Source organism: Rousettus aegyptiacus, unplaced genomic scaffold (genome assembly GCF_014176215.1).
Source record: "Rousettus aegyptiacus isolate mRouAeg1 unplaced genomic scaffold, mRouAeg1.p scaffold_m13_p_17, whole genome shotgun sequence".
NCBI classification, from domain to species: Eukaryota; Metazoa; Chordata; class Mammalia; order Chiroptera; family Pteropodidae; genus Rousettus; species Rousettus aegyptiacus.
In genome coordinates this window covers 15,565,183-15,587,353 of record NW_023416292.1, presented here as the reverse complement: position 1 = coordinate 15,587,353, position 22,171 = coordinate 15,565,183, and the positions used below count along the sequence as shown (strand labels likewise).

Below are 22,171 nucleotides of genomic sequence, written 5' to 3'. Positions count from 1 at the left end.
TCTTAGAGATGTGCTGAAGATTAAGTGAGAGGAGGTCTGTAAAGCACCTGGAATTTAGTAAGCTCACTTAGTAAGCTCATAAGCTATTATAAAAATCCAAGATCAGCTCTCGCTAAAGCACTGTAAATGAACATTAGTTCTATGTGTTCATGTAAAGAAGATGTAACATGTAAAATGAAAACTTTTAAAAATACTGGTTAGTGGCATTTGCCATCTGACCTTTGCCATCCCCGGTCTTTGATATAACAGCAGGCACTGCAGTAATTTATGTAGGGGTATAATAAACACCTTATTCGTATAGCATCTACCTCGCGTTCTCATTGCCATACCATAGACAAGAAGGTTAAGTAACCCTACCTAAAGCTCTGGAAAGCTAAGTGACTTTTCCAAAGTCACGTGGTTGGAAAAGTGGTCCAGCCAGGATTAGATTCCCAGCTCTCACTACTGCTCGTCCAGTGCTTTTCCTCCCCAATCACTGTCCTTCTCAAAGGCTCAAGAGACCAGTACGATCATGTGTGTAGTGTCATCAGCATGGAATCTATACGCTGAGCCTATCTGGGGGATTCTATGCCTGTTTCAGTGATTTTTCTTTTCCTCCAAAATCTGTCTTTAGATTAACATAGGTGAACCATGAGAATGTCGTGAGTTTATAAACTAATATGTAAGCAGCGGTGGGTAATGCCATTGGATGAGGATCTGCCAGGGGGGTTACACTTGCTGGCTGGGGAAGGCCATGGGGGCCACGGGATGTTTAGAATTTAGCCCTCAACCATATCAAACTTAGGGAGACTAACTCATGTTGTTAAACTTACAAGAGGTTCATGCTCCCAATCCATGGCCCTTATTATCATCAGGATATCTTAGAGAGAATCGTGGGGTTTTTTGGTGAGTTTGATCTTAGGATAAAGAGGTGAGGTTCAGGGGTACATTTTTCATGTTGTATAACAGAATGTACCTCTCCAGTGGTATTCCCCGCCCTACAAATCTTGAAGAAAAAAATCTGTACTCGAGAATAATATCTTTTCATTCCCTCCACCCCCCCACACACACTGCTAGGTGGTTATCCAGTTTGAGGCATAATTCTAAACAGACTCCTTACTCGGAGACTTTTTGATCTCTTAAACAGCATACCGCTTTTTATAGTTTTACCTTTTGAATCTTGCCTCTCTGTGATTATACTTGGGTGATTGTAAGTTCCAGATAGTCCCAACATTTACAGTAACACACTTATGAATAATCTCTTGGTTTTCTTTTGTAGATGACTAATCACTTCAATTATATTTAAATTGTATTGGCTTCATATTAAAAATGTACAGTTACTTTCCTTAATTTTTAGTTGCAAGATGAGGGCAGTTAGCTCACAGTAGCCTCTATATATAAGTACCAGAAAATAAACTAGAAATTTCTAGTGACAATTTTTCTCTTTTCTTTTCGCAAAAGGTAAAATTTTTAACCAGCCTTTTAGAATGAAACAAGAAGGGCCATACCCCACAGGCTTCCCAGTGGCAAAGGGACGCTTTTCACAGCCCTCTTCAAACATGGAACCACCCAATCAAATATTGAACATGGAAAAGACTTTTAAGTCAAATGTAGTGGAGGCTTCAAGGCTGAATCACACCGAAAAATTAAACCAGGTGAGGTATCGGCGTTTGGGAGTTTTAAGTATACCAAAAATGTGTTTAAATTCAGTGGTTATTACTAAGGTCGGATGGAAAAGCTGGTTTTTAAACATTTAAGTCGTTCATCGATTTCAGATTTAACTTAAGCGTTTTCTGTGGTCCTGTGGACTATTAAGAAGTGAGCAGTGGCAGTGAGAAAAGAGTACAGTTTCGTCAACTACATGGTTTCTTTCCCGCGGGTGACTACTCCCACATCTGCGTCTCTAGTTCCAGCTTCTCACCTAAGCTATGCAAGCATTCCGCAGTTCCCCGCACGAATATCTTCACCCGAGTGGCTGGTCCTGAGCACCGCAGTCCTGGTGTTTCTGTGACTGTAACGCTGAAGGGCTTTGAATGAAAACTGCTAGACTACAACCAGCAAAGTCCTGGTTAATTGCCAAGCTTCTTTTCACAAAGCAAATGGTTTAGAACAATTTAAAGCCTGTTTTGCATGATAGGAATAATCTTTTTACCACATTCCGTTCATTTATTTTCACCTTCTTGATAAGAGGTTTAGGTGAGAAATGAAAACGTGAATGAGTGATACAAATCAGCTCTATTTTCTGGTTAATGAACCTCAGATGCTCTGTCCAGCCCAGCTCTTCAGAATTCTCTGCATTCATGTTTAGTCTTAGATCACAGCTAATGCTTCCCATTAATAGGTCATCGCCTGTAGAAGCATTTGGTCAAGGAACAGGAATCTGGCATTTTTAGGGTCTCTAGTCTTAATTCCATCTAGGACCCCCTCCTACTCTACCTACTCTCTTACACGTTAGAAAATTTTATTGTAACATTCAGCATGAGATTTAAAGTATGTAAACCTGGAATTATAAAGGTCTACTCTTAAATGAATTCAAAATCAGGACTGGGTCTTAATTGCCACCTTACTTTTAATTTACACCCAAACAATCGATGGGTTTTACACCAATAAAGGCTTTACTTGGTATTGCATATAAGAAAAGAAACTATTTTTATTTCACTTGATGACCTGGTTCCTCTATCTTTTATAAGTGTCTGGACAAGCAACCGGATGGGTTAAACAAGTGTGGTCAGAAGGAGCAGTTCACTGGGTTCATTAATAAAATTCTCTGGCCAACTTAAAGTAGCTGTTTTATACCTATTTTTTTTCCCATGAGTGTGGAAGAAATTTTTAGTATGGCAAGTCAAATTCCATATTGTCTAGCTTTTAGTCAAATGAGATGCCTGGCAGATACTTAAACAGCTGAAAGAGTCATTTCTGCTTGTGTGCCTGCCAGTCTGTGATCTTTGATCAGAAAGATATTATTAATATTTTACCATAATGCCAGAAGGTCTGTGTTATATTTCTCTAAGATGTTACTTCTGTTTCTTTCTGCTTTTAGCCTCGTGTATCTTCTTTCCAAAATGCTTACACCTCTTGTTTCTAGGTATCACCTAGGCGTGTCTATGTTTTTAAAAACTTTTTCTTATTACAAAGTAATACAGCTTGATTGCAGAAGATTTGAAATAAAGAAAAGGAAGAAGAAAATAAAAATCACCTATACTTTTGTCACCCCCAGAATTTGACTTTTTTTTTTTTATAAAAAAGTAGAATAACTCTAGTCCAGATTTGTGACCTGCTTCTTTTTAGCTATAACTTTGTATTATGAACATTGTTAAATATTGTAATGTAACATAATTTTTAATGGCAAGATGTATGAGCTAGAATTTATTTTACTTCTAACTTAGGCTAGGCGTTTAGGCTCTTTCTAGTTTTTACTATTAAAAATAACCTTATGATGACAGTCTTGCTCAGATTCGCACGTCTCCAGTATCTACAGGATAAATTTCTCAAGACGCCATCTCTGCAGCGAAAGGAAGGTACACTTTCGTGGCTTATCACATATGTAGTTAGGTTGTCCTCCCTCACTTCATTCAGTTTAAAATCAGCTTAATTTAGTCATTTACTTTCAGGCAAAAACAAAAACAAAAACAAAAAAAACCCTTTTTTTTCTTGTTTTCTTGAGAAGCATTCTCTTCCTAGCTAAGAGCCCGTCATTTTGACATCTTAAGCTCAGACTTGGCAAATATTTTCTCTAAAAGGTCACACAGTACATAGTTGAGACTCCGAGGGGCAAATGGTCTTTTGTAATGACCCAACTCTGTCCTCGTGATGCTAAAGCAACCATGGACAATATGTAAATGAGTGGGCGTGGCTGAGTGCGCTGAGTGTGGCTGTGTTCCGGTAAGATTTTGTTGATAGATACTGAAATTTGAATTTCATATAATTTTCATGTGTCACAACATATTATTCCTTCCTCCCCCCTTCCCACCCCCCAGCCATTTAAAAATGTCAAAAGCAGTCTCAGCTCATGGGCTGTAAAGAGAGAGGTGGTGGGCCAGATTTGACCCCTGGGCCGTCATTCGCCGACCCTGCTACAAGCCATGTTTGTAAGAGACAAATCACGTTTGTATTCACCACCCTGTCATTTACCTCCCAGTTCCCCAAGGTCCTTTGGCTTTCTACACACCGCTCGAGGTCGTGGAGGCTGTTGCCTTGGTCTCGTATTCATTTCTATAGAATCAGCGATTCCTTCTCCGTTGTACTCTTTCCTAACTTTTGTAGGTTCCGCCTTGCGTTATCCCCTCTTTCCATTCTTACTCCTGGCATCCTAGTCAAAACTCTTGCCCAGAGAGTTGCAGTGGTCCCCTGACTGATTGTCCATCCCTCTACTCTAATTTTTTGCCTGATTAAAATTCCGATAACGTCTCTCCCTTGCTAAAAATCTCTCGGATCAGTATTTGTTTACGTAACCAAGAAAAACTCCTTAGTTTGGTGTTAACGGTCATATCCTGTAATATGACTTCCTTCTACCTTTTTCAGTTTTCTCTTCCGCCACTTCCCTAATGCCTTCAGGCAAACCATCCCTTTTTATTTTGTTCATGAAATTCCTTCTACCTTCATGGCCCTCCCTGCCACCTCCCTCTGCAATAGTCTCCCATCCTTCAAGGCCCTTCTAAAAGGAAGCTTTCCGTGTATGGATAACTCCGTGTGATGTGCCCTTCTGCCCTTTTGTGCCTCTTCAGTGGTGCTTGGAGTCAGTCTTAGGTTATGGCTGTTTATGCATTTGTCTCATTTCCCTACTTAATTGAGAGGCATGACTCTCCCAAAAGTGACCTTTTTTTTTTTTTTTTTTGTCCCCTGAAACACCTAGCACAGTGATAATTTAATAAATTGTTACACTGAATCTTTAAATGGAGGGAGCCTGTTGGCATGTGAAAAAACAGTTATCTTCAGATTCTCTTATTGTTCACCAGAGAGCTTTAGGGAACCATCTCATGGCAGATAGAGAATAAATATAAAGAACGTAAGGCTGAAGCCTTTTGTGAAAATTAGTGGTACAATCATGGGGAAAAACTCCGCGCCTCCCAGATCCCATTTTCTTGTCAGCCTTTTGAGATTATTGAGATTATCTTAATTTTTCAGATGAAGAAACAGACCTAAAAGGTCATAGTTTTTAAGTAATGACAGGCCAAGTAACAATATGAAGAAAGATTACAAAAAAAAAAGTTTAGAAGGAAAAAATGTTGACAGTGATTGTGTCTTTGTGATAGGACTTTAGGTAACTTATGTTTTTCTTTATATCTTTGTGTCTTTTCTAATACATATATATTTTTATATTTACTTAAACATCTGTAAACGGAGCTCCGTGACCTTTGACTCCACGTGGGGTCTCCACCGCCGTGGCTGTTCCCTGGGCCTTGCCTGTCCGAATAAGCTTCCTGCTACTCTCTGATCATAAATAACCACCTGTGCTTCGGGCTCATTCTTCCAGTTATTCCCACGCATCATCTTTTTATCTTATTGGGGCCTCCCTGTGCCATCGGCTTCTCTCTACTAAAATCCTCAGATCCCTGCTTTCTGAACCGAGGCCTCTTTCCACTTTCTCAACGGAGCGAGCTCCCTGCATCTTCCCTCTGTTAGGAGTGGGCCTTGCTGCTGAACTCAGAGAATACTGAAGCCATCAGGTAGTAACTCTCCACCTGCCGACCCCACCTTCAGAGAGCCCTTCCGTACCCCTCTACTGGTTCTTTCCTCCTTCGTTTCTTACAACAGGAGAGCTTTTTCCTTCCTGCCCTCCAGGCCCGACAGTCGTCACACCAGCACCCTGGCTCACTCTATTCCCAGCGAGCAACCCTCCACTATCCCATCTCCTCCCTGCATTAGGCATCACTAAGCGTGTATTTAGTAAACACTGAATACTTTTATAAACAGAAGAACATCAGTAACAAAAATCCTTTCTGGGTAAGAGTATGGGATTGAGTAATTGAAGACTCTAGAATCTGATTGTTACAGAGAATATTAATTATCCTGGAAAATTTCAGAGTGTTTAGTTTTATAAAGACTCCACCTACTCTAAATGTATGTTACATGATATGAAATGTTACAATGCTTCTTAAGAACAATATTTTTTCCATTTGATCACAATACATTTCCTTTGATAGATGTTTACCTACTGTTCAGATTTATCTTGGACTGGTTTTTTTGGTCTGTAACTTGAACTTTTTTTCTTTTTTCAAAGTTGGAAAATACCTTCAAATCAGTTATTGCACAAATTGGACCTGGAGGGACTATCAATCCAGAACTAAAACATAAGATAAAATTTGTAAGTTCCATTTGGGGGACATGGATAAGAATAATTGATTATACACTTAGATATCATTTGTAGTTAAGTTTAATTTGCCTACAGGTATTTATTAGGTTTATATTTATACCTGATCAGTTCAAGTGAAGTGACTATTCTTTTAAGATCAGAAAAAAAAATTACCAACTACTATTTTTAATGTTTTTAAAATTGTTTAGAAAATTTAAGTTACTCCATAAACCCTCTTCTTTCTCCATTCCCAAGTTATTAATAAATAGTTCAAAGTTTTTCCAATATAGTCTTATATATATGTATGTCAAATATTCTAAATAGTACATGATATCCCATTGCGTTGATGTACAATATTTCACTCATGAGATTCATTATTAACATTTAGGTTACTTCTAGCCTTGAGTGTTAACAAATGCTGCAGTTAATGTTCTTTCTCGAACATTTATCTAGAAGTGGAATTACCAAAGGTATTGAATATTTTAAGTTTACTAAATAGCCTTCTAAAAGGTTTGAACAAACTTACATTTCCACCAACAGTGAAATGTTACTATCCAATCATGTTTTAATTTATGCCTCGATTTTTACATTGAGCATCTTTTACATCGAGCATATGCTTAGTAGCCATTTATATTATACGAATTGCCTATTTGTGTCCTTGGCCTAATTTATCATTTTTCCTTATTAATTTGTAAAGCTCTTTGGCTATTATGTATTGGGCCAAAGGGTATGTACACTTAAATTTTTGTTGGGAGCTGTTAATTGTGATTTGCATAATTGGAGTGACACTATGACTCTTACTGCCTTATATTATTCCACTTGAGCCGTTGTAATTTTACTGGCAGAAATGCAAAAAATCTTTGATGCATTCAGACCTCTGTCTTCCTGTTTGGGCATTTGTTCAACATGATTTTTTTATGGTACCAAAATATTAGAGAAAATTAAAACATTCATTGATAAAAGATTGGTTAAATTACCCACCCAAACTAGGGAATATCATGTAGTTCATGAGAAAGTTTATGTTTACTCAACCACAATTAATTTACATGAAAGTATCTTTTTGACATATTGTTGGACTTTAAAAACAGATTTTATAGAATAGCATGTTTAGTAATGTCTTTTCACGTAGCAACAACTGTCTCTGGGTCACAGAATTTTGAATAATTTTTACTTTATACTTTTCTGAAGCTTAAATTAGGATTTTTAGTAAAATACATAAAATCTGGAAAAATCTAGGAAAACCCAAAGCTTTTTATACTTTATTGGGACAGATTAAGCCTACTTCTAGGAATTTATTCTAAAAAATAATTGGACAAGTATGCAAGATGCAACTATGGTGATAATTGTTGTAAAATGTGTGAGTGAAAAATAGAGGATTGAATAAATTAACTTAGGTATATCGAATATTTTGAAAACTCTAGCCAGTAAACATGTTGCTCCATGTATGGATGTGGAAAGATTTGGTATGATATTTAAAAACTGGTTATAGAAACTCTTTTTATGTTAAATAAAAGCGTTTTTATATGCATATGGACAACAGTGGCTATTGTCTGTGGATATTTTCTCAATCATATTTCTCAAAATTTTATATAACGTCCATATTTTCTTTTCTTCAGTTAAAAATGTTTGACATTGTGCTGTGGAATTTTTTTTTAATGTGAGCTAAAGCTAAATATGTTAGAGCTAAAGAACTTCTGGAGAGTTTTGACATTGTAGTAACTCTGGAAATGTTAGAAGTTACTGCTTTTTTTTGTTTTTAATAACCCTTTTTAAAACTGGAGATTGAATTTAAAATATTGTGATTTTAATTCATTCACTTAATAATGTTATTTTTTTGCCTTTGTTACTATTTAGGTTTATATTGTCTTATTTCGATTTGTTGACACCCAGCATTCTATCAGTGTCCGTTTATATTGTATTTCATTTTCTATTTGTCAGGTTGTGTCCAAGTTTCCAGATGGTTTGCTTATTTCTAAACTGCTTGGGGAGTTTGAGGTGAGTGTTTTCTTTTTCACCAACCACGATTTTTTATAGCTTCTATTTTTTGTGATAGAAATTTTGTTGCTTCTCCTTGGATCCTCCTAGAACATAAACATCTTGTTTTGCATTTTGGTGTTTTTTGTTTTTTTGCTAAGAGTAAAGAATATGCTCCCTAATAAACACTTCATTACGCAGGAAGGATATTTTTACCACGTATTGTTATAGTATTATTCGAATAAAAGTTAGTTGACGTTTAATGTCCGATGATACCAGTGTCAGTGGGGATGTGGAGAAACAGAGCCCCTCATGCAGTGCTCGTGGGACAGAACCCCTGTGGAGGGTGTTTCGGCAGTGCCGGCGGCGCCGAGGCGATGCACCTGCAGGGTTCCAGCAGCTCTGCTTCTGCACGTGCGCTTCAGAGGCACTCTGACACGCGCACAGTGCGGCAGAGCAGGAAACTGGAAACACGCGGCCGTTGATAGGAGAACGGAGAAATAAATTGGGATTGACATTTATACAATGGACTAGTATGTAGTAGAGTAAAAATATGAACTAGATTTGTTCTGAAACATGGGTCGTTTTTGGAACCATCATGTTTAGTGAAAAAAAAAATCCAGTTGCAGAATGTTAATTCAGATACTGCCATATATCTAATTGTAAGAAATGATGAGACCTGTATGTATGTTAGCTGTGTGTCAGACTCTATTCTGAATGCCTTTTATATAGTAATTCGTTTACTTTTCGCAACAAACTGAAGCACAAAGTAACTTGCCTAAGGTCAGGTAGCTAGCTAGTCGGCGTGAACCGCAGGCAACTGGCTTCAGAATCCTAACTTTTAACTACCATGCCATGAAAACTCATCTTTGCAAATATAAACATGGACATTTTGAGATACTACAGCACAATGGTTAAGATACATCACCTCTGTGCTATTTTATAGGTGATATGTAAATTTCATAGTTTTATGAAATTTAAATGATTTAAAAGTAAAGTATTTAGAGCAGCGCCTTTCACATAGTACTTGTTCAATATATGTTAACTCATCATAGAAGAAAAAGAAGAAAACTTAGGAAAGACACACATCATCTCTCAGATTGTGATGGAGAAAATTTAAAATCTCACTGTTAAGGTTACCAGTCAACAATCTTGGATAAATTAAAACAAACCTTTTCATTTTATAGGGAGGCTCTTTGCCTTTCTTGGTAAACAGTCTTAGGCAGAAATGCAGCTTTACGATTAGCAATATATAATAAGTATAGATTTAATTTAACTTTTATTCTAACTTGTAGAAACATCTGCCAACTCTTTATCCAACATGATATAAAAGGCACCTGTATGATTTGTCCCCTTGAAATACCTGGTCAACAATCTGCTGTTCTTTCAAGGTCTCTTACTGCTGATAGAAGGAGAAAGTGCAGCAGCACTTTGGGGATCTTTCCGAAGCTCCACATAAAGGCAGAGAAACCAGATAGCAAAACCGAAAATCCACAGACAGTATTTATAATAAAATTGGGTTATATGTCTTCCATGAACAGTTGCACCAGAAACTGATGATATGATAATAGTTTCTTCCAGGGAGGTGACCTCCTGGGTGACTGCAGGATAGGAGTGGCCACTTAATTTTCGGTGTATAACTTTCTGAGACTTTTGAGTATCACTTATTAAAAAAATTGATGATTTGCACTAAAAAATCTCTTCCAAACTAGCCTTTTGTTCAGCTTAATTGCATATTCATAGTAGTAGGCACTTATAGAGAATGTAGAGAAACCATTAAAGAGACTCATGAAAAGGATCAGAAACCATAATGTTTAGTATCTATCCTCTATATTCTCTTCTATATGTATTTGGTATGATTTTTCTTCTTTTCTAAGGCAAGAAAATCAAACAGTATACTGTAGGAAATGCACTGGTACCTGCCTATTTATCCCATCTTCAAGAATGAAATAATAAACAAAATTTTGAGGAAATATTTTAAAAATACCTTATTGCATGTTGAAACTGGTAGTGAATACTCTTTCTCTGAAAATAGGGAACTATCAACAGCTTTATTATGATTTTTAAAAAAGACTTTTGCTTTATATTCAGACATTGTTAAAAATGAGAGGTATGGAGGTCTCCTAATTTTCCCTTCAGTTTACCGTGTGTTCTGAAGAGGGCTTGAAGTGGCCTAGATGTTTTACAGCGAGGGATTGTGGGTCTGTTGATTTGCATTGCTCTTGTATGGAAGCAGGCCTTTCCTGGAATACCGGAGTTCACTGACCTTTACAAACTTAGCTTGGCGAAGTCCATATTAAAGCATTGTCCAAGGGAATCTGTATATATCATATTCCGGTTATCTAACATTGTTGTTTCATGTTATTTCTGATATTTTTTGCCACAGGCAATTTTTAAAGAGCAACTTTCACCAAAAAAGTTAGGCTTCTTAAATGTGACAGAACTTGTTGGAGCTCTTAGTGACATTCTCCATGTCGAGTTCAGAGAAGGAGAGCAAGATTTACTGGTATTTGATGCTGATATGAAGCCTCTACCACTTGGTGAGTTGAATTACAATTTGATGCAGACCTGATTTTTAGTTTTCCCTGTAAGGACAGGGGAAAAGATAGCATTGGTTATGGAAGATTCTTTATTATAGCCACATCAACTGAACAGATCACACATTCGCCTTGAAAGTGTTTTGTGTATAATGACTTTCTTTCTGTTGATATTTTTTGTAGTGAGGTTAAATTATTTTAATAAAGACCATCTGAATTTTTAAAATTTACTTTATTGTCCAGATTTTTGGATGATTCTGACTAAATTAAGTATCTAAAATGCCGATCTGATGGGGGAAGCACTAGATTGCTCAGTGGCCTCAACTCTGGCCATGTATCAGAAGCTATTTAGAAATACATGGAGATTCAGAATAAATGGGTGTGCGTTGGGACCTAGCACTCGTACTTTTTTTAAATAAACTTTTTATTTTGGGATAATTTTAGGTTTATAGAAAAGTTGCAAAGATAGTTCAGAGTTTTCATATGCCTTTCATCCAGTTTCTCCTAATAATATCTTTCATTACTATGATTTTTATATCGAAACTAAAAAATTAACATTGATAAATGACTTAACTCCAGATTTTATTCCAATTTTACCAGTTTTCACAAAATTCTTCTTTTCCTGCCTTTGGATCTTTTTACTCCAAGATATCACATTGCATTTAGGGCACTTGATTTTTGTTTGTTTTGTATTTTTTCTGGCTTAGTTTTTTTTTTTTCTTTTGAAATTTTTATTGGGATTATTGTAGATTCACATGCAGTTATTAAGAACTAACACAGAGAGATCCCAGGTACTCTTTCCTCAGTTCCCTCAATGGTAACGTCTTACCAACCAATAGTAACAGTATTGTACTTGTATTTTTATAAGTTTCTGTAAGTGGTTATGATGGACAGCTATTTTTTCCAAAGTGTAAATGTATCGTCATTGATTTTTCTGATTAAAATAACTCATGTTCACCGTAAAAAATTCAAACAGTACAGCTGAATAGTGTTGAAATTCTACATTTTCCATCATTTTACCTCCCAAAAAGTGATGTTAGAATTTTTATATAGCCTTCCAGACTTTTTTCAATGTATATGTAAGCATAGCTAGATTTTTTAAAAATCGCAGAAATAATATTTGCTTATTTAAAAAGTTCCAACAATGCAGATGTGGTAACTGGTGGTAATTTTCGTGGATTTGTTTCAGGACCTCTTCTGTATAATATAGTTACATATCATATGTAAAATTTTCTTACACAAAACGGTATTATATAAATATTTTGTAAGTCCTTGCTTTTTACACTTGATACATTGTGGATGTTTTTCCGTATCAGCATATACAGGTTTATTTCATCCTTTTAACTACACGTAATTTTTTTATGTAACTATATTATAATTCATTCAGCGAATCAATGGACATTTAGATTTTATCCATTTTTTGTCATTATGAAAAATTACAGTGATGAAAATTCTTGTACCCACATCTTTGTGCACTTACTAGTTTATTTTTTAGGAATCACTGTGGCTTTCGATGTACCTGGGGTCGGTTTAATGCTCTTGTAATCATCATACACAAGTAAAGTTGAACAAAATGTATGATCGATTTGGGAATCCCCTAAAAATTCAGGTATCTTATTATGGACTTCATACATGGTACATTAAGTAACAATGAATGTTCACTGCGAAAATTGAACAAGACATAATTGAAATCAGAATGTTGAAAAATAAAACCTTTCACCAAAATTTAAGAAGGCTTATCACTTACCCCTCTCCCCTACAACATAAGATTTGTTCCCACCTAGAACCTTTCTTATATGTCTCCATACTGAAAAGTCTGCAAATACAGGTTCATCTCTCTTATTTATCATTGTCCAGTGCCTGGCACATAGAATGTGCTTAGTCACCGTCAGACAAATTCTTTAATAGATATACTCAGGCTACTCTGTTGGTCATTACAGATGGAGCTGTTTCATCGGTCAGACATTCGTGTTTAGTTCAATCAGATAAAAAAATAGAAGCCAAGACTTGTGTCTCCAGTCCCCCCAGAAATTCACTGTCTACTGCCGCTGCTATCACAGAGACGACGTGGGATTACTGTTTTAAAAACCGTAAAGACCCAGAGCAGAGGATTTACAAGAAACCGAATCTGGTGGTGAAGCCTTTGCAGCTGGTGAGTAAGATTTAAAGACTTGGGCGCTGGAGAGTCAGCATTATTGGAAAGTAACTGGATGGTTATTTAAACCCAAATTGGGCTTCTTTAAACCAAAATTCTTATTTCTAGATTTATGATTTCTTGGAAGAGACCAGAGCTTTCATCTGTAGTCACCTTATGCAGCATTTATTCTGGTTTCCAGCCTTTTATATAACTAGCTTTCCTTCGAGTCTCATTTTAAAGTTTTGAGACGACTTTAAAGATTTGACAGGTCTCTCAGGATGACATCGCAGATCCTCTGTCAAGGTTTTCGAGAACGTAGGCTCGACAACCCTGGAGGGCTTTAGGAAGAGTTGAGGATCCTTGTTTCTGCTGCATGTCTCAACAGTTGCTGTAAATTGCCCCCGCGCCTATCCTAATAAAAGGCATTTTTAATTTTTCTCCTTCATTACATCTTCACACACAATTCTCCCTTTTTGTCTTCTCATCTTCTATTATTTCTTTTGTTGTTTTGAAGGACTTAATTGCTTACTCTTCTTCCCTTCTACTGTCTGTACCTGCTTCTTTCGTGGAAGGAAAACGTTTTGTTAGGAGAGCCTGCTAGATTTTCTAAAGGACAATAGGAAGAAGGTCTAAAGGAAAATAATGTGTTTTAGGATGAGAGTGTTTGACAAACCCTACTTTTTTTGATTGGAAGACAAATCTGAAGTTTAATTCATTCTTTCAAGTTACCTTGTTGGTAACTCTGTTAGCTCAGCCTGAATATTTGAAGTACCATGTTTTTAATTTTGTATAGGGCAGTTGTAACACACTTTAAAATCTTACCTAATATAACAAGGCAGTAGTTTTCATATTTTAATGTGATTAAGGATCCATATGGTTTTCACTCATGTGGGATATAAAACTGAAAGCAACAAATGAGCAAGACAGACAGACTCATGGACGTGGATAGTGTAGTGGTCACCAGAGGGAGGGCGGGGGTAGTAGAGAATGGTAAAGGGGGTCAAATACATGGTGATAGAAGGACATTTCACTTTGGGTGGTGAACACACAACGCAATACACATATGCTGTATTATTGAATTGTACACTTGAAACCTGTAGAGTTTTATTAACCAGTAGCACCCCAATAAATTTAATGTAAGCAAATAAAAATAACGTAAGTAGGATCACCTAGCAAATTTTTTAAATGCATAATTTTGGGCCCCCCTTCCAGGTATTCTGAATTAGTAAGTCTGGGTTAAAGCCTAAAAGTCTTCATTTTTATAATTTCTCAGGTGATTCTGATAAAGGTAACTCGTGAAATATACTTTGAGAAATGCTGTCATAGAGTTTGAAATGTCACCCAAAGATTTTTAGTCGTTTCTTTCTTTCTTTTTTTTAACTTGCAGCAAGTCGAAATTGACAAATCACAGCTCAACCTGGCAATGGCAAATCATGACATCCCGCCAGATGCTGTGCGGGACAAGAAACTGTGCAGACTGCCACCGTTGGACACCAGTACCCTCGTGGGGGTCTTCGTGGAGTATATAATCTCTCCTAGTCAGTTCTACATCCGAATCTACAGCAGGGATTCTTCAGAGTTACTTGAAGATATGATGATTGAAATGCGGTAAGAGGCTGTGGTTTTTAATGTATTTTTCACGTCTCTCATTTTTAGATCAGCAGTTCTCAAACATTTTGGCCTCAGGATTCTTAAAAATCAAGGATCCAAGAGAATTTTTGTTCGTTGGTATTTATCATATAGAAATTAAAACTGCAAAACTTTAAAAATACCTTTTGTTAAAAAATGGTCACTCTATCTATATAAATGTAAACAACGTTTTTATGAAAAATCACTATTTCCTGGAAATTAGAAGAGTGGAATTGTTTTACCTTTTTACAGATTTCTAATATCTGGCTTAATAGAAGAAAATTGGATTTTAATATCTACTGTCTTTACTCTCTTGAGATATGTTGTTTTGATTGAAGTAAATGAATATATGTGGTTTTACCCAGATACACAGTTGAGAAAAGGAGCATTTTAATAGCCTTTGATAGTATACCAAAACTTGACAGGGAGTAGTTTTTTGAGGATTAGTTGAAAGGTGGAATTTGAACTTCCTATACTCTGCTATGTTAACATCCTGTGGTCTGCCTTTGCACTTTGAATGTAGCCAGGGCTGGCTGTGTAGTTGCAGGCTCCAGTGCCAAATTATGCAAGGCTCCTTGTTTAAAAATGAAGAATTTCAAGATAGCAAAGCAGAGCATTAAAGCAAGTATAGGGCCCTTATAAGTGTGGACTCAATGAAACTAGCCCCTTTCACCCTCTCTGGGGTTTTAAAACATCGTGCATTGGTCATTTGGAAAATACTATTTCACTGAATTATGTAGATCTTCCAAATGTTGACACGATTTTATCACATAAAAAAAAATCACAATATTACACTGATCTCATCAGAAAAGTGTTAGGAAGTTGTTAAGCTCATGGTGGTAGGTCGAACATTTCCAAAATTTTAATTTTCACTTGAAAGCTTTGAATCTTATCATTGACGACAGGTGCCGTCATTGTTTTCCTTGCAGTGACAGGCTCCTTTCAAGGTCCTTTCAAGCAAAAATGGTGTTCCACGAAAATAGTGTCTAGTTTACCTTCCAAGTAAAAGGAACGTTCTACAAAAAAGGCAACTAGTTCATTCATAACTCAGGTGCACAAGTGCTTCCTTTGACTTGGAAAGTGTTTTACACGTACTTCCGCCTTCGTCACAGAGCATATTGAAAAGACGGTCGGTCCCTCCGTGGTTGAGACATAATCAACTTAATGTTTGTTGCTTTACCAAGGACGTGAAGTGAAATTGGCCTTTCCTTTTCTTTAACGTGCGACTGTATGACAGTGACAAATACATGACTGCTGGTAAAGTTTGGCGCCCCAGCCTCGATATAGCTAAGGCACCTCGAGTTTACCCGGCCTCGCTTCACAGCATCAGTGCGAATGTTGGCACCGTGAAAAGGGCAAATAACTATTTTCATGACACTAAAATATTGAAATAGTTTTGATCTTATGGTCTTCTTGAAAGAGCTTCAGGGTCCCAGGGGTTCGTGAACTGTGCTTGGATAGCTACTGCTCTAAACGATCTCTTTTCTCTCCTGCAAAACGATGCCCTTTGTTATTGAACACCATGTAAAATGTGTTCATTTTTAATCATTTTAGATTTATTCAAAAATGTCTGATTTTTACACTGCTGTCACATAGAAGAATACTTTTATTTATTTTGTATCCCTTTAAAACCATTTCATGTTTTTTTTTTCTAATTTTACCACATTTTTTACTCATCCTCCACCTAAGAACACTTGGTCTATTGTAAGTCATAAATAATCACTTAGTGAAAATATTATCATGTATTCCATTTCAGTATGCCTGTAAGATTTCGTTCATGTTTTAAACTTACTGGCTCTGACCTTGAAGTTACTTTACTTCTCACCTCTGGAATGGGGATGATAATAGTACCTAGATCACGGAGTTGTGAACCTTAAAGTCCTTAGCATAGGGTCTAGCTCAAATGTTGGCTGCTATTGTTATTAGTACTAAATCTGCTGTTGCTTGGTGTTGGGATGTCGAGGCACTGACAATACAAGAAGACAGATACGGTCTTTGCCTTTGCGAACACTACAATTGTCTAGAAAGACAAGGGTTAAGTGGGATATCGTGTGAGGAAGTAGTTCTGCCTGGGCAAGGTGAAGAAATGCTTCACGCGGGAGATACTTGAGCTAAGCCTCAAACACAGGTAACAATCTACCAGTCAAGGAGGTGTGAATGGCTGTGTTCGGGTCCAGTCACTGGCACCAGAGGCCAGCGTTAACGGAGGACTGAGTGGTGTGCTCTGGGAACAACAAATAGGGAAGTGCAGTCACCCCTGGGTAATATTGGGGGGGGGCAGTGACTAGAGGCGAAACTGGAAGTCTAGGGAAAAGCTAGAGTGTGAACACCATCGCAAAGGATTTCGACTTGTTTTGTTGACAGGAGGAACCTCTGAAGGTTTTAAGGAGGAACATTAACAGGTTTGTCCTCTAGAAGGATAACTCTAGTCGCAGTATAGAAGCTAGATGGAGTGAACGGGACAAGACCCATTAATAGGTTAGTCTTGGTGAGAGAGCGAGTGAGAGAGGAAGGGAAGAGAGAAATGGGAGAGAAGTTAGGAAAGTATAATTGTCGGGTCTTGGTGACGAGAACGGGGTTGAGAAGGGTACGGGAGAAAGGGAGACTGTGAAAACTGTGCTGACTTCAGAGGTTCGAGTTGGGGTTACGAGTAGGAAGCTTGCACATCGTGCACCTAAGGTGACCATGACAGAGTGGATTGGCAGTGTCAAATGGACAATATTAAGATTAGGTTTAGCCTCTGTTACAAAGACATAACTTAGCTATAGTAGCATAAAGGTAAAAGTTTATTTCTTCTTCCCTTGATAAGCAAAGCAGGCAGATAGGGTTGCTTTATGGTGTTAGGAAACACAAGTGTTTTCATCTTGCTGCCCATGCACATGGTCTGGAATGTAGCCCACCACCCACATTCTCTGGGTCCTCATTCCAGCCAGCGGGTGGGGGAGAAAGGGGATGCTTGGAGGCATCCCCTTTTCTTTGAAAGACACGAGGTAGAATATTCACACTTTACCTTTTTAAAAAATATATGGTCAAATATGCATACATTTACCATCTTAATCATGCATACTTTACCTTTTTTCACATTTGATTGGCCAGAAATTACTATTCACATAGATACATTAGATGCAAGGGAGCATGGGAAATCTGAATGACCATATACTTAGTTAAACTTTGGGATTCTGTTACTGCAGAGAAAAAGAGAGGAGATTGGAAATTGAGGGACAACTAGCATCTTTTCCGTACATTTGAAAATAAAGTTTTAAAGTGCAGAAGGGATGCAGGATCTAAAGGTAGAGACAGAGAATTGTCAGTTTATCCGCAGTGATGAAGACATGAAAATGGTATATGGCGAGGATAATACATAGTTAATATTAGAGTGCTTATTAAATTTGGACTCTGTGCTAAACATTCACATGCTGTAACTAGGGCTTTATTATCCCCATCCCCATCCTCAGCAAGTAAGCTGAAGTTCAGAAAGATAAAGTCACGCAGCTAGCAAATGACGGAGTCAGGATTTGAACCCAGGTTACAGGTTCCAAAGCCTGAGCTTTGAGTATGTTATACGTACTAAAGATAAGGCCCCCAGAGAACCCATACTGTTAAGGCAGTTACAGACCCATTAAAGGAATAATTATCAACAAGAAAGTAGCAGGAGAAAGGAGTGTCTAAGGAGGATAGAGTTCGAAAGAGGGCAGCAGTAGGGTCATGCTGCAGAGAGAGCAGGTATACGGAAAGCCAAGGAGAAAGGCTTTGGGATTTGCGAATTCACAGGCCGTTGAGATCTTTAAAATGTTCTTTCAGGAAGCCGTGGGGAGTGAAGTTTGATTACGTTCTGTTCAGCAGAGAATATGAGATAAATAAGTGTATAAACCTCTATCTCTTTCTGAGGAGAAGGGATTTGGATAAGACAAAGGAAAATTGATTGGCATTAATAAGCATTAACAAATCAGAAAAAGTGAGGACGTTTTTTTCTTTGCTTTTTGCCAAGACTTTCCTGCTCTTAATACATCGATAAAATGATCTTTAATTTTTCATCTACTATGGGTCTCCATATTATGGAATTCCACAGGCGCTGTTATTCTAATCAACTGGTTTCTGATCGATACGCCATGCCGGACTATTTCATCCAACCGGGACATCTCTGTTGTGTCAGGATTTCTGAGGATAAGTGGTGGTATCGGGTCATTATCCACCGAGTCCTTGGGAAACAGGAAGTTGAAGTGTTCTACCCGGACTTTGGAAATATTGGCACCGTTCAGAAGTCCTCTCTGAGGTTCCTCAAGTGAGTTGACAAATTTAATAAGCACAGCTTAAGTTTCGGATCATACCGCTGAAGCTCTGCGGGGTTGGGATCGCTCTTCTTTTCTCTCGCCTTCCTCCCTCTATCCCCCCCTCCTTTCCATCCCTCTTTCTTCTTTGTGCAGACTTGGCAAACAGTCATTTGGTTTCACAGCTGGACTATAATCTGTTGTGTCTTCTTTCACGTGACTGTGAATCTGAATGGGCTATGAGACTAAATTTCAGTCTCTTATTAAGAAAAATGTTTCTTTGGGTCGTGCTAAGAGTTGCATTCATATAGCCCGAAGCTTAAACTATTTCTATATTTCGATTGCATGGTTTTCAAAAATACTATATTTTACAATTTTATTTCTTAGATTTAAGTGTGAGACATTAATTTAAAACATGAATAGAACACTCTGAAATATTGTGAAGAGCTAAAATCAAGAAATGGATTAGAAATTCCATAGCATGCAGTTAAAAATATGATTGAATATTTATGTATTGGCTACTCTGTTGCAGGTGCTGCTACACAAAGCTTCCGGCTCAGGCTATCCCTTGTTCTTTGGCTTGGATGAGACCGGTAGAGGTATGTTTGCTTGTTTTCCACCTAATCATCAAATATTTGATGCCAAGAACAGTTCTAGGTTCTCAAGATGCAAAAATGAAATATGGAATGAGCCCTCAAAGAAACCATGGTAGATAGTGTGGAAGACAGACATGCAGACAGAAATAATCGTGCTGTGTCATGTTTGCTATAGAGAGTTTTACAGTGTGTGGTTGAGTTACAAATGGAAGAGTGTTTATCTCTGTTCAAGGTAATCAGGGAAGGCCCCATCAAAGAGGTGGCATTTGAGTGGGATTTTGAAGGAAGATTAGGACTTTTAACTAGACAAAAAAGATTCCAGGTAAAGTGAGAGAAGCATAAAGCATCTCAAATTTGAGAAATTTCAAGTGGTTCTGTTGGGCTACATAATATAGGATGTGCTGGAGTTGGTGAGTGGCAAAATATGTCAGAGAGATAGACAGGAAATAAAATGGCTATAACTATATGTCTATCAACAGTTACTTTAAATGCAAATGGGTTAAATGCTCCAATCAAAGACATGGGGTGGCTGAATGGATAAGAAAATAAGACCCTTATATATGCTGCCTACAAAATACTCACTTCAGATCAAAAGACACACAGACTCAAAGGGATGGAAAAAGAGATATTTCATGAAAATGGAAATAAATAAAATGCTGGTGTAGCAATACCTATATCAGACAAAAGAGACTTTAAAACAAAAGTGATAACAAGAGATGAAGAAGGACCCACTAATCCCACTTCTGGATATTTATCTGAAGAAATCCAGAACACTGCTTTGAAGAGACATGTGCATCTACATGTTCATTGCAGCATTATTTATAATAGCCAAGATATGGAGACATACTGGGTGTGCATCCAGTGTCGAATGGATAAAAAAAAGAGGTGGTACACACACACACACACACACACACACACACACACACACACACACACACACAATGGAATATTACTCAGCCATAAAAAAGAATGAAATCTTATCATCTGCAACAGCATGGATGGACCTAGAGGGTATTGTGCTAAGTGGAGTAAGTCAGACAGAGAAAGACAAATGCCATATGATTTCACTTACAAGTGGAATCTAAAGAACAAAATTAACGAACAAACAAAATGAAAACTCAGATACAGAGAACATCCTGATGGTTGCCAGATGGGAGGGGGTAAGAGAGGTGGGTGAAAAAGGGGAAGGGATTAAGAAGTACAAATTGGTGGTTACAAAATAGTCATGGGGAAGTAAAGTATAGCATAAGAAATATAGTCAATAATATTGTAATAACTGTGTAGTGTCTGTTGGGTACTAGATTTATCGCGGTGATCACATCGTAAGTTATATAAATTTCCAACCACTATGTTGGACACTTGAAACTAATATGATATTACATGTTAACTGTCATTGAAAAATTAAAAATTAAAGAAATAGGTAGGAACCTAAGAGATCCATATCTGTGTTCAGGAACCTGGACGTTGTCCTTTAGATGCTGGGGAGCAACCAAAGGGTATATATATGTAGGGAGCCGCCACGGTCAATAAGTGTCTTTTAAAGCATTCTCCAGTGGGAGATGATTGGAGTCGGATGAAACAGGAGGCCTTTTCATCCATTTAGTTGTGTTTGTTTATGGAGTTTTATTTATGCACCTAATTTTATGTTTTCCCATCAGAACACTTAATGCTATACACTTATTATACCATATTTGTCTGACTTAAATAACTTTGCAGCTGCTTATATATACATGGATTTTTTCCTTACAATTTTTTTTAATCTAAAAAAAAAACAGTAAAGAAGAAATAAAAAACATTACTTATAATTCTACCACTCAAACACATAAAATTTAGAAATTTGGTGTGTGTTTTTTTCAGTTTAGTTTATTGGTTGGGAGTAAGGGTTTTGAGGGTTTACATAAAATAGCGATCCTATTTCATATCTCGCTTTTTCACTCGGCGTTGTAGCATAAACATATTTATGTTCTACGTCTCAATTTTGCTAGAGTCATAGTGATCTGTTAGGTGAATGTTCATTATAGCCTGTTTATCCCTTTGTTGTCAGTCATTCAATCTGCCTCTGATTCTTGAATTATTAGAAATAACATATGCAGGGTGTGTTTCTGTTCAAGTCAGTATTCAGGATTGTTTTCTCGGGTGCACTTTAGCCCTGACCAGGTTTCTTTCTCACTGCTTCCATCGGGAGGTTCAGGGCTGAATTTTTGACCACTTGTAGCCAATGTTCATTACTCTCTTATCAGCTAGATCGCTTCCATTATTGGTTCTCTTTGTTTTGTTTTCTTCCTTCCTTCCTAAACTGCTTCTGGTCTTAGAGCTGTTGCCCAGTCTGATCTCTGCAATAGTTTATGCAAAAGATTCTCATGGGTCACTCCTCCTCCGTCATTCAGTTTTAAGCCCAAATGGTATTTGCCCAAGAAAAACTTACTTGACCAGCCGATTTAACGTGCGCCATTCCGCTTTAGTCATTCATCCTCACTCTGTTGCATCTTCATAACACCATCTGGTATTATCTTAATTATTTGTTCACATACGAAAGTGTAAGGTCTTGAGATCAGGGACATTGTTTTGTTTACTGCTCTACTCCCGCACCAAGATCAATGCTCGGTGCAGGGTAGGTAGGTACTCAGTCATGTTTTTAACTGTATGAATGTATCTCACTTTATTTCTGTCTTTTCTTACGGTTTCAAAAATGGTTAATGCATTTGGTAATGCAGAGTAACAACAGAGTAGTTTGGTGCCAACTCCCATAGATAAAATCC

General features: G+C 37.3%; 1 protein-coding gene across 9 annotated transcripts in view; it reads left to right on the top strand.

The window, feature by feature from the left end:
• Positions 1 to 22,171, top strand: part of TDRD5 (tudor domain containing 5) — a 43,253-nt gene that overhangs the window by 5,690 nt on the left and 15,392 nt on the right. For all 9 annotated transcript variants that reach the window (XM_016141182.2, XM_016141181.2, XM_016141175.2 and 6 more), the window contains exons 4-11: positions 1,441 to 1,634; positions 6,200 to 6,283; positions 8,210 to 8,266; positions 10,632 to 10,785; positions 12,723 to 12,934; positions 14,307 to 14,527; positions 18,618 to 18,830; positions 19,349 to 19,415. In XM_016141182.2, coding sequence (XP_015996668.2) covers positions 1,441 to 1,634; positions 6,200 to 6,283; positions 8,210 to 8,266; positions 10,632 to 10,785; positions 12,723 to 12,934; positions 14,307 to 14,527; positions 18,618 to 18,830; positions 19,349 to 19,415 — 1,202 coding nt within the window. The remainder of the gene's footprint in view (positions 1 to 1,440; positions 1,635 to 6,199; positions 6,284 to 8,209; positions 8,267 to 10,631; positions 10,786 to 12,722; positions 12,935 to 14,306; positions 14,528 to 18,617; positions 18,831 to 19,348; positions 19,416 to 22,171) is intronic.